At 44.4% G+C, this 12,562-nt stretch overlaps 1 protein-coding gene across 4 annotated transcripts in view; it reads right to left on the bottom strand.

Moving 5' to 3' along the window:
* Positions 1–12,562, bottom strand: part of LOC139226454 (RIMS-binding protein 2-like) — a 267,359-nt gene that overhangs the window by 155,693 nt on the left and 99,104 nt on the right. For all 4 annotated transcript variants that reach the window (XM_070857232.1, XM_070857233.1, XM_070857235.1 and 1 more), the window contains exons 4-5: positions 9,077–9,253; positions 5,034–5,168 (exon numbers count right to left, since the gene is read on the bottom strand). In XM_070857232.1, coding sequence (XP_070713333.1) covers positions 5,034–5,168; positions 9,077–9,253 — 312 coding nt within the window. The remainder of the gene's footprint in view (positions 1–5,033; positions 5,169–9,076; positions 9,254–12,562) is intronic.

The raw sequence follows: 12,562 nt of genomic DNA, 5'->3' as shown, positions 1-12,562 counted from the left end.
ATGGCAGGCTGTTTTGGTGAGTACTCCCTCTCAATGAAAGAATCTGCAAGTGGCTCATAAATCCTTGGCGCTGGAATTTTTGAGGCAAGTAGAACTTGGACAGAAATTGTTTGTTAACTGTTCCCAGCATGGAGTCTCGCTATGGGTGAACACAGTAATAGAGATAGGGCTACAACATCGCAGCCTTGACTTTCCAACACATGCCTGCTGCTCGCGAGGCTCCACACTGGGAGCAGAGCCTCATAAAGTTACCCCTAGTGAGTCAACCACGAGTCTTCAATTCATTGTACTACAATGAGGCCTGTGTGACTTTAAAAAAAATGTTATGAAGCTCACAGTAGCTTTAACAGTGTGCACCAATAAATAATGTGCTATGTGTTGTTGACACGTAATGACACACTAAAGGATTCAAAATTGGACATAAGAGATGGCTTATAACTGAAAAATAAACCAGCCAACATTTAAAATTAAAAAAAATTCATTCACGAGATGTGTTCGCTGCTGGCAAAACGAGCATTTATTACCCATCCCTAATTCCCTTTGCGAAGGTGCTGGTAAGCCTTCTTGAACCATTACAGTCCGTGTGGTGAAGGTACTCCCACAATGCTATTGGCGAGGGAGTTCAGGATTTGACCAAGCGATGATGAAGAAATGGCGATATATTTCCATGTCAGGATGGTGTGTGATCTGGAAGGGAACTTGGAGGTGGTGTTCCCATGCGCCAGCTGCCCATGTCCTTCTAAGGTGGTAGAGGTCGTGGGTTTGAGAGGTGCTGCCGAAGAAGCCTTAATGAGTTGCTGCAGTGCATCTTGTAGATAATATACACTGCAGCCATGCTGCACCAGGGGTGGAGGGAGTGAATATCAAAGGTGGTGGATTGGGTGCCATTCAAGCGGGCAGCTTTGTGCTGGACGGTGTCGAGTTTCGAGTACTGTTGGAGCTGCACTCATCCAGGCAAGTGGCGAGTATTCCATCACATTCCTGACTTATGCCTTGTAGGTGGTGGAAAGGCTTTTCGGCGTCAGGAGGAGAGACACACGCCAGAGAATACCCAGCTTCTGACCAGCCCTTATAGTCACAGTATTTATGTTAAGTTTCTGGTCGATATTGACCTCCAAGTTATTGATGGTGGGGGATTCGACGATGATAATGCCATTGAATGTCAAGGGGAGGTGGTTAGACTATCTCTTGTTGAAGATTGTTATTGGTTGGCACTTGTGTGGCACGAATGTTACTTGCCACTTTTCAATGTGAAATATTGGCCAGGTCTTGCAGAATGTGGGTACAGACTGCTTCATTATCTGAGGAATTGCTAATGTGCAATTATCAACGAACATCTCTACTTCTGACCTTATGATGGAGGGAAGGTCTTTGATGAAGCAGCTGAAGATGGTTGGGCCCAGGACACTGCCCTGAGGAACTCCTGCAGCGATGTCCTGGGGCTGAAATAATTGGCCTCCAACAACCACAACCATCTTCCTTTGTGCTAGGTTTGAATCTAGCCAGTGAAGAGTTTTTCCCTGATCCCCATTGACTTCAATTTTGCTAGGGCTCCTTGAGGCCACATTTGGTTAAATGCTGCCTTGATGTCAAGGGCAATCACTCGCAACTCGCCTCTCGAATTCAGATCTTTTGTCCATGATTGGAGCAATGCTGTAATGAGGGCTGGAGCCAAGTGATCCTGTCGAAACCCAAACTGGGCATCGGTTAAGCAGGTTATTCGTAAGTGCTGCTTGATAGCACTGTCGACGACCCCTTCCATCACTTTGCTGATGATCAAGAGTAGGCTGATGGGGTGGTAATTGGCCAGATTGGATTTGTTCTGCCTTTTGTGGACACGACATAGCTGGGCAATTTTCCACTTTGTCTGGTAGATGCCAGTGTTGTAGCTGTACTGGAACATCTTGGCTAGGGGCGCGGCTAGTTCTGGAGTCCAAGTCTTTAGCACTACAGCCAGGATGTTGTTGGGATCCATAACCTTTGCCATATCCAGTGCACTCAGCCGTTTCTTGATATCATGTGAGTGAATCGAATTGCTGAAGACTGGTTTGTGATGGTGGGGGCTTCAGAAGGAGGCCAAGAAGGATCATCTATTTGGTACCTCTGCCTGAAGATGGTTGAGAATGCTTCAGACTTATCTTTTGCACATACATGCTGGGCTCCGCTATCAGTCAGGATGGGAATGGTAATGAAGTCTCTTCCTTCCGTTAATTGTTCAATTGTCCACCACCATTTACGACTGGATGTGGCAGAACTACAGAGCTTTGATCTGATCCATTGGTTTGAGATCACTTAGCTCCATCTATGGCATACTGCTTCCACTATTTAGCATGTGTTGTAACTTCACCTGGCTGGCACCTCATTTTTAAGTACGCCTCGTGCTGCTCCTGGTATGCTCTTCTACACTCCTCATTGAGCCAGGGTTGGTCGTCTGGTTTGAAGGTAATGGTAGAGTGAGGAATGTGCCAAGCCATGAGGTTACAGATTGTGGTGGAATACAATTCTGCTGCTGTGATCCCTCACTGCGTCTCATGGATGCCCAGTTTTGAGCTGCTACATCTGTTCTGAATCTATCCCATTTAGTATGGTGTAGTGCCACACAACATGGAGTGTGTCCTCAGTATGAATTTGGAACTTCGTCTCCACAAGGACTGTGCGGTGGTCATCTGCGACAGGTAAATTGGTGAGGACGAGGTCAAGTAGTTTTTTTCCCTCTCGTTAGTTCTCTCACTACCTGCCACAGGCCCAGTCTGGCAGCTATGTCCTTCATGCTTAGTATTGGCCACTGAAGTCCCCCACCCAGAGTACATTCTGTGCTCTTGCTAGCCTCAGTGCTTGTTCCAAATGCTGTTCAACATGGAGCAATACTGATTCATCAGCAGGAGGTCTTCTGATGTTTGACCTGTTGCCATGCGACTTCATGGGCTCAATGAGTCAATGTTGAGGACTCCCAGGGCTACTCCATCCTGACGATATACCATTGGGTATGTCCTGCCGGTGGGACATTGGTATGATTCTGTGGAACATTGGCTGAAAGATTGTGTGAGTATGACTATATGTCAAGCTGTTGCTTTACTCATCTGTGGGACTGCTCTCCCAATTTTGGCACATGTCCCCAGATGTTAGTGAGGAGGACTTTGCAAGGTCGACTGGGCTGGGTGTGCCAATTGCGTGTCTGAGTCCGATGCTGGGCATACTTTGTCGTAGTGGGTCTAGAGTCACATATAGGCCAGAACAAGTATATGAACATAAGAAATAGGCTATACGGCCCCTCGAGCCTGCTCCACCATTCAATAAGATCACGGTTGATCTAATCAAGGACTCAGCTCCACTTCCCTGCCGCTCCCCATAACCCCTGAGGGCAGGTTTTCTTCCCTAAAGGGTACCCAACATTTCATACTAGCTTTTTATTCCAGATTTATTTAATTAACTGAATTCAAGTTCACAACTGCCGTGGTGGGATTTGAACCCGTGCCTCCAGGTCAGTAGCCCAGGCCTTGATTACTAGTCCAGTAACATAACTACTAGGCTACTGAACCCTGAACATGCATTACATATAGCATAGCACAGTATTCCCTCATACATAGCAATACACAGATTACAAGGAACACTCATATACCTAAGAATCTGGACTGAGAATCCATTACAAATCTTGTGATTACAGATCACTTAAACTTTCTGTAAATATTATGAGGCAGAATTACTGAAAAAGTAAAGAATTATCAAATACTCTAAAGCCTAAACCTTTTGAGTCATGAGCCCGCAGAAGATAGGTTTGCCATCTCTGGTTGGTCGTATTCCTGGAGTTTTCATCATATGACCTCCCATCTCCAACTGCCCCGCCCAGTCAAGCAACCTTTTGTCACACATTTCCAGTATTTTTAAAACTAACCTAAGTGCTCAAAGAAAATGAATGCCTGTATGATTTTCCTCCTGGGCTGCTTCCAAGAGGCTTTTCTTTAATTCTTGGAGGGTTGGTCAACCTAGCAGAAGACTATACTGAGGCTTGGCATGTAATACTGAGTTCAAGATATCCTCATTCTGAAAGCAATGAAGGCTTAGGTACAAGCCTCCCTAATCAATGACCTGCATTAGCCAATCTTCACTTAGAATTTTTGAAGCCACATTTACAACGTCAATGCCAACGTTAAGACTCTGGCAACTGTCGAGGGTTACTACTGCAATCTTTCTCATCTCTCCTTAATAGTCTGATGCAAATTCAAATGGAGATAGCCGTACTTGCTTAAAACAATGCTCAATGGGTTCAAATATGTTTTTTCATTCCTAAGATGTGGGCATCACTAACAAGGCCAGCTTTTATTGCTCATTCCTAATTGCCCTTGAGAATGTGGTGGTGGTGTGCTTCTTTCTTGAAACGCTGCAGTCCTTGTGGTGCAGGTACTCCCACAGTGCTGATTGAGTGGGAGTTCCATAATGATATGCGTGATACAGTGTGTCTCAATTGGAGGCAATGGACAGTTACAACAATCCAAACTGGTCATCTGCTTCTGGTCAAGCCCCACTGTGTCTGTCCTGGACTCGCCAATGCTAGTTGTCCACTCTCCTCCTGTTCTTAATCCCTCAAACCGGATCTCCCTGGTTCATCCTGGATTAGTTTCTTTGATTCTGATGCCCTCCAAGTATTCTGGGCTCAGTGTTTGGGGTAGAGGCTACTGAAGCTCACTATGGGGGAGTGCACTCATCTGCTCCTGGTTCAGCCTATTCTGACTTTACAAGATTCAGTCTCCTGGTCTCATGTCATTGATTGTGTTTGGGTGAAACAGTGTGCAAACAGTTTGCATAAGGCAGAGAGGCGAGTGAGAGACCAGTATTGGATCACCCAGACCAGAAAAGAAAGTAAGACTGAGCCAGAAACAGGTGAATGCACTCCCCCATACAGGACCATCCACAACAATCACAGAAGACCAAGCTGTAGCTAAGGGCAGAGGGATCAGTTATATTTAAATACACTTATATTTTTTGAAGATGTGAGTTACTGTAATGAGGCTATGCTGTGTGTGCATTTTACTCACGGTCCCTGGGTCCTGCTGGTGGGAAGACTCTCGCAGAGACACCACAGCTAACTGTCTCTGTAGCCGCAACACTTCCTTCTGAGACTCTCTCAGCACACGCTCAAAGTCATTCTGCTTCAACCTATCAGAAGCATCCTGTGCAGACACAAAAACAGAAAAGGTGCTTTGATTTATTCCAGAAGTTTACACTCTAAAAATATAAACTCAGACATGATTAAAGTATGAATAAATGAGAACAACTATTGCATCGCTGATAAAAAGCTCAATGGAAATTAGTTTTGTGTTCGCTTGTGATGTGCCATAAAACAAACAGAATGAATGGTAATGTTTCTTCTTGGTTCCTAAACAGGTAATTATATTAAAAATACATTCCAGAATCACTTGGGCAGTTTCTGATTTGCAATGGGTTTAACAAAAAAGTAAACGTGAATTAGCAGACATCCATCAGATCAATACTCGGGCTCTGTCATGTCAATAAACTGACAGTTCTTTTCAAGAGAAGCAGTGTGAGGAGGGAGGAGATAATATTTATGTGGTGATTTTATGAGATACAATAAACTCGGCGTGAATTGTGAGTTTGTCTGTCCTTGCCACATCCTAACTTGAATTGGATGGGTTCAGCAGAAAAGTATGATGCTTGGTAACCCTGTGATATGGTCATAAGCAAGAGAACAATCTGAATAATTTAAGACTGTAGAAACCATCGATGCAAGTGATTTAACAGAACTTACTCAAACAAGGGGCATATGCAAGTCTGCCACTCAAGTAGTACCACTGTTCTGGGAACTGGACACTATTCACTAACTGAATTTCCAGCCATTGGCTGGTTTGAAGCTAGAACAGCTGCCATGTGATGATAGATCCTGGGCAATAGATCCTGTGATCCATTAAATAATGAGTGAGATCAGTTGAGATATCAGACTAGAGGGGTTGTAATCATCATCTTGTCACCAATAGTCAAATCAGCATCATTCAATATCAGAAGCTTTCAGTGGGAAAGTTTTTTAGGAGTGGGTATCATGTTGCAAATTTGTATATTTTTGTGAATTTGAAACTTTAAAAGTACAAATGTGCAATGTGATGAGGTCCTTTTAACTGTTCGGAAACTGGAGTGCAATAATGCTGGTATAGCAGGGCGAAGATTTAGGAGTCGAAATTGGTTATGGCCGTTTTTGAAGTGGTGTCACACCGGAGTGCTAATTTTAGCGCCAGGCGTTGGGTGCAGCTTCAAAATGCCAAATTCAGTTTTTACACCCAAAGATGAGAGCACAGCACTAAAAGTGGCATTACACACTCATCCTCGGGCGCCAAGGGGTGGGAACTCAGGAGGCCGACTCAATTTTGCGACGGGAAGCTACTGGCATGCGGGCTGGAAAAACGGAAAGAAAAAAAAACCTAAAACTTCTTCGACACGCACTTCCCCACTGGTACAACTTGTAAATAAATATTGAAATAAATAAAAGGAAAAAAAAACTTACCTTGATCTCTGGCCGATTCCAGAGATTACCCGGTAAGGACACCGCAGAAATGTAATATCGTGTCAGCGGCACCAAGTTGTACACTGGATGATGACAACGAATGGGTGGCGTTAGAGGGCACAGTGTTACCTCTTGGCGCCTCCACCAAAGACCAACTCAATTTCGACGGAGGCGTGCACACCGCTTACCGCCAACGGTAGGCCTTTGCCACCCATCGCCGGCGTTATCAAGAGAATTTCGGCCCCTTGGTTCTTTCTGATTGACCACACGTCGCATCTGTCATGGTTAACCTCTGGCTGCAAAATGGATGATTGGAAAATTCTGGAATCCTGGCTGACTTTCCCCTCCCAAGTCCCCTGAGGACAATAATGGAGCCTCCATCACTGCTTGGGCTGAGATCAATTCACCCTGGGGCCTTCCTGGTCTGTTTTGCTCTGTTTCTTCAGATATCAGCCACGGCTCAGTTGGTCTCACTCTCGCCTCTTGAGTGGGAAGGTTGTAGGTTTGAGCCTCACTTCAGAGACGAGCACATAATCCAGGCCGACAATCCCCGGTGCAGTACTGAGGGAGGGCTACTGAGGGAGGGCTGCACCCTCAGGTGGACGTAAAAGATCCCACGGCCACTATTGGAGAAGAGCAGGGAAGTTGTCCCCGGTATCCTAGCCAATGCCTACCCTTCAACCAACATAACTAAAAACAGATGATCTGGCCATTATCACATTACTGTTTGTGGGATCTTGCTGTGCGCATATTGGCTAACAAATTTCCCTACATAAACAGTGACTGTACTTCATTGGCCATGATGCACTTTGAGACACAATAAGCTGATGGATAGCAGGGATGGGAAACTATGGTTATGGGGAAATACTGGAGCTATTTCCATTGGAGCAGAGAAGGTTAAGAGGAGACTAAATTGAGGTTTTATGAAATTTTTTTAAAAAGAGTCTCGAGTGAACAGGGAATGACTATTTTCTCTGGTTGGGAAGTAAGTGATGAGGAGCAGGGGGATGGGGGGCGGTCATCAATTCATAATCGTTACCTAGAGAGTGAGGAGAGCAGACAGAAGAAATTTCTTCACTTGATAGCTTGTCTGAGTGTGGAATACTTTGAGGCATCTTTTAACGGAAAATGGGATAAATATTTGAAACCAAGGATGGTGCAGGAGAGAGCTTGGGCCAATGGGATCAGTTTTGAACTGTTTTAGCAAAGTGACGGCACAGACACGATGAGTCAAATGCTTTCCTTCTGTGCTGTTAAGCTTCAATGCAAGTTCTGTCAGTGTACATTGATGTTGCACATTTAGTTTGCCCACCCAACAATCTTTAGACCCTTCTGAAAAACATTAACCGTGTTCTCTGTCTCCACCGTGCTTGCTATCACTCTGCATCCTTCCGGCTCCTCCATCTTTGTGTTTTGCTAATTCCATTGAGACCGTCATATGAGAAATGACATGTGATAAGTGTAGCATGCTGGGGAGGAACAGGTGCCTTTGGGCATATGCTTCCCAAAGCTCACCAGCACTGAGGGAGTTTCCTCGCCTCATGTCTGGGTCTGTGGTTAACTAGCAGCCATAAATATAAGATCGTTACTAATAAATCCAATAAGGAATTCAGGAAAAACTTCTTTATACAAGAATGGTTAGACTGTGGAACTCGATACTACATGGTATGGTTGAGGCAAATAGCATAGATGCATTTAAGGGGAAGCTGGATAGGTACATGAAGGAGAAAGGAATAGAGGGATATGCTGATAGGGTGAAATGAAGTAAATAGAGTGGGAGGAGGCTCGTGTGGAGCATAAACACCGGCACAGAACTGTTGGGCTGAATGCCCTGTTTCTGTGCTGTACATTCTATGTAATGCAGTTTGAATGTTCTCCTTTAGCAGTACCTCTGTCCAGCAGAGGGCGAGCTGCACCCACTCGGTAGTGGAAGACTTGCGAAGGAGTGAAAGACTTGTGACGGTGCAACACTCAAACCTAGAAGCAGAGGACAGTGTAAAACCTACTTGGAATTTCAGAAAGAATTTCTGCAGCTTTTAAAACTGAAATTCTGAATTTGTAAAAAATGATTTTAGCCATTTTTTTTATCCCATGATATTTCCCTGTGACTTCCCTCTGTCCACAGGGTGATGGGGCACTCTTCGTATAGCTATCACTGATACTAACAATGTACCAGTGTGCTTGAAGTTTCAAGTAATCTGTACCTCTTATGGTACAGCTCTTCATCGTGAGGACACAATGATTTGAGGATCTACATTAGTCAATCTAAAGTATTGCCTCTCACTCTCTTTTGAATGTCACCATTATGCTAAGTGTACTTTCAAGGCAGTTATGAGTGGTACTAATAATTTATTGAAAGCAAATTCTACAGATATCCATGAACACTCCGACACGTGAACCACTTTCATCGTCAGAGCATAACTAACACATCTGAACTTTGAGGGCTATTTAATAAAAACACTTTAAACAAAATGGAGAGTAATTACAGCATCTGCACAATTTTGCTGAAAAGGGATAATTCAGTGTGGAGGAGGTGACATTCCAAAACTGAGAGGGGTTTTGTACCTTTGATGGGCCCAGTTTTGAGTGAAGGTCACGACACTCTTGCCTCAGTTCTTCGATTTCTTTGTCCTTGGCGAGGATGACATCAGCGTGTTCAGAGAGATCTTTGGCACGTTGCCTGGCAAAGGCTTTCTTGTAGTGTTCCAGACTGGAGCCTTTAACCAGGACAGGAGAGTTCACCTAAATGAGAGGGCAGGTACCATAGTCTGAGACTTAGAAAATCAGGGATCAGTTTTAGTGTCTGGTATAGGTACATATTTATTGATTTGTGTCCCTACAAGTCTGGGATAGGTATCTTTGTGGATGAATGTATTTGACAGTCTGACTTTGACTGAAATTTGGCTCATGGTTGGCAATACCTTGGCCTTGCCAAACCAATGGCTGGCTATACTTTCCACCACCTGCCCCACTCTAATCTCTGACTGTAGCACGGCCCTGATCACTATCATACCTTTACCTCTCCCCATGACTCCTCTGGCACCATCTCTTTCAAGCACCTCACTCCTTTTATTCCTCGTGTCTCATTTAAAATCCTTGTTGCCAAACTCCGCACCCCGAAGGTACCAACTGTCTGCCTCTTAACCAAGCACTTCCTCCTGTTCAGTGATTTCAAATTCCATCTAAGCTCTTCTTGCTCTCTCTCCTCCAAATTCACTGCCCTCCTGTCTTTTATAAACCACTCCTTCCAAATAAACTCACCTTCTCATGATCACAGTCATTCCCACAACCCTGCCATTTCCATGGCTTCCCTACTGGATCATTGACGAGGCCATGTCTGGCCACTTTCTTGAATGCCTCAGTGCCCACATTCCCCTATCCCCTTTTAATTTCACTTCCTCCGCACCGACCCTGGAAAGAAAATCTCCCCCAAGTCACTTACTATTGCACACTCTTAATTTCCAAATGACCAGCCCGTTGACCTATCATCCATCACAATACCTCTGCAGCTGATGGAGTTCCTCAACCATTGCCTCACTTCCGCTTGATGCCCTCATGTCCGGCAAAACCCTCACTGTCTCCTATCCTGATTGTTCCACTTGGTACGGTCCGCACCTTCTCTCCCTCAAGGGTGATAAACTTGAGCATAGTTGTCAGAAAACTGGCTTAGCCATTCATCACCAGAGCTGGTTAGACCACATCAAGTTGAACTGGGTCTTGCTCGCCATTGCCAAAACAGCCCACTACGCAAGAATCATCCTGGAGGGCAAAGATAGTACAGGCTCTTTTTCTCGACTACTAACGCTTCGCGACACCCCTGTCCTCATTAACTACTGTTTCATTTGCAACATCCATTTTCTCTCCTTCAACTTCTTGTTGCATATCAGATTTGTGTTCATCTGTCCTGCAACTCCATTTCAATGTCTACTATCAGCTTGTCTGACATCCATCCAATCTTTGACGAACCATTATTTTCTCCAATTAAACATTGGGAAGACCAAGATCATTATGCTTGGCCCACAATACAAACTCTACACTCACCACCAACTTCATCCAACTCTCTAGCCATTGTTTCAGGCTGAACCAGACTGCTCACAACCTTGGTGTCCTATTAAGCCCCATATTCTTGCCATCAAAAACTTAACTGACTGTCTCCACCTCACCTCAGCCTATCTGCCACTGAAACCACGATTGATGCCTGTGTCACCTCGAGACCCAATTACTCCAATGCTCTTCTGAACAGCTTCCCATCCTCCAACCTTTGTCAATTTCAGCTCATCCAATATTCTGCTGCCTTTATCCTATTTCACACCAACTCACCCATCACCTCAGTCCTCACAGGCCTGCATTGGTTCCCGATTTCCCAACATCTCACATTTAAAATTCTTGCTGTTGTGTTTAAATCCTCCTATGGCCTTGCCCCTCCCTATATCTGTAACCTCCTCCAGGCCTAGAATTGTCCGCCTAACTATTTGTTCCTCTGATTCCAGCTATCTGCGCATCTGACCCCCACTTTGGTCCCACCATTAGCAGCTGAGTTTACAGGCACCTCGATGCCATGCTTTTGAATTTCCTTCCTAACCACCCTGTCTCTCCTACCCCCTCACTCCTTTTAGGATCTTCTTTAAATCCCACCTCTTTGGCCAAATTTTTGGTCAGCACTCCCAATCTTCACCCTTTGGCTCAGCATCCATTTTTGCTTATGTCTCTGTGAAACACTTTTTTTTACATTAAAGGCACTATATAATTCAAATTGTTGCTGTTGTTGTTAACTGCACCGACCCACATTTGATAGAAGTGATACCCAAAACTCTGATGCACGGAAAAATAGATGGGGATCTGGTATAACACGACACTTGCCCCAGTAGTCCAGGAAAACCAGCTTAAAGGCAGAGCAAAATCCAACCAAGTGTTCGCAGGCTATTTGACTGTGGGGAATACATAATTATCATTTATATGTTCAGACACATGCACTCCCAGCAGGTGTCACTCGATCAGGAGCCCTGGTTGATCTCATCATCTTTATCCCAGGACAGAGGCCATTTATAGTGCCCAACTGCTGCCCATGAAATCAGCTAACTCGGCACAACTCTAGGATAAAAGCTCTGACCTTCTAGTCTGCTTGTTTGGTGTATTTTGTCACTGAGCCATTGGGTCAGCCTTTCAACAATAAAAACACTGTTCGGACCAGGTTTTGAATTCTTGTCCAGTTGCATAATCACCGCATTTTAACTTTACAAGTGTCACCTGGAAAAACACTGGAAAGGAAACAGACTTTCTGCCCCTGGCCAAAATTCACACCAGCTTAGCATTATCCTATGCAGATCAAGACTAGGAAAATGCTTGTGACTAGTGACATAATGTAATTCCGTGCGCTCGGTTGACATCTTGGACCTTTAATGCAGGATGTTTCTACGAGACAGTGCGCAGACTGTGCTCTTTGTGCCAGAGACACTGAGTGCCATTTATAGCTCCATAAATATTAAAAGGGAAAGTCCCTTATCTGCAATAAAAAGAAATTGATACATATTTTATAGTATAATTGACTTCACTTAAATACTCATCAGATGCAAGAAAAAAATCTCTCTGTACAAACCATCATGAAGTTTTAACAGATTTAAAATTCTAAAGCAGGCGTAATTTCTAAAGCATGGCAAACATTTAAAGATCACAAGAACATCATAAGAATTAGGAACAGGAGTAGGCCATCTAGCCCCTTGAGCCTGCTCCGCCATTCAACAAGATCATGGCTGATCTGGCCGTGGACTCAGCTCCACTCACCCGCCTGCTCCCCGTAACCCTTAATTCCCTTAATGGTAAAAAATCTATCTATGATGAACTTCAACAATTGTACATCCCTGTCTGGAGTAAAAATAAAACGGGGAAGGTGGCTCAACCGTGGCTAACAAGGGAAATTAAGGATAGTGTTAAATCCAAGGAAGAGGCATATAAATTGGCCAGAAAAAGCAGCAAACCTGAGGACTGGGAGAATTTTGTGATACAGCAGAGGAGGACAAAGGGTTTAATTAGGAGGGGTAAAATAGAGTATGA

The sequence above is a fragment of the Pristiophorus japonicus genome, chromosome 16 (genome assembly GCF_044704955.1).
Source record: "Pristiophorus japonicus isolate sPriJap1 chromosome 16, sPriJap1.hap1, whole genome shotgun sequence".
Classification (NCBI taxonomy): domain Eukaryota; kingdom Metazoa; phylum Chordata; class Chondrichthyes; family Pristiophoridae; genus Pristiophorus; species Pristiophorus japonicus.
Note: the sequence above shows the minus strand (reverse complement) of the source record. Positions and strands in the feature narration are given on the sequence as shown.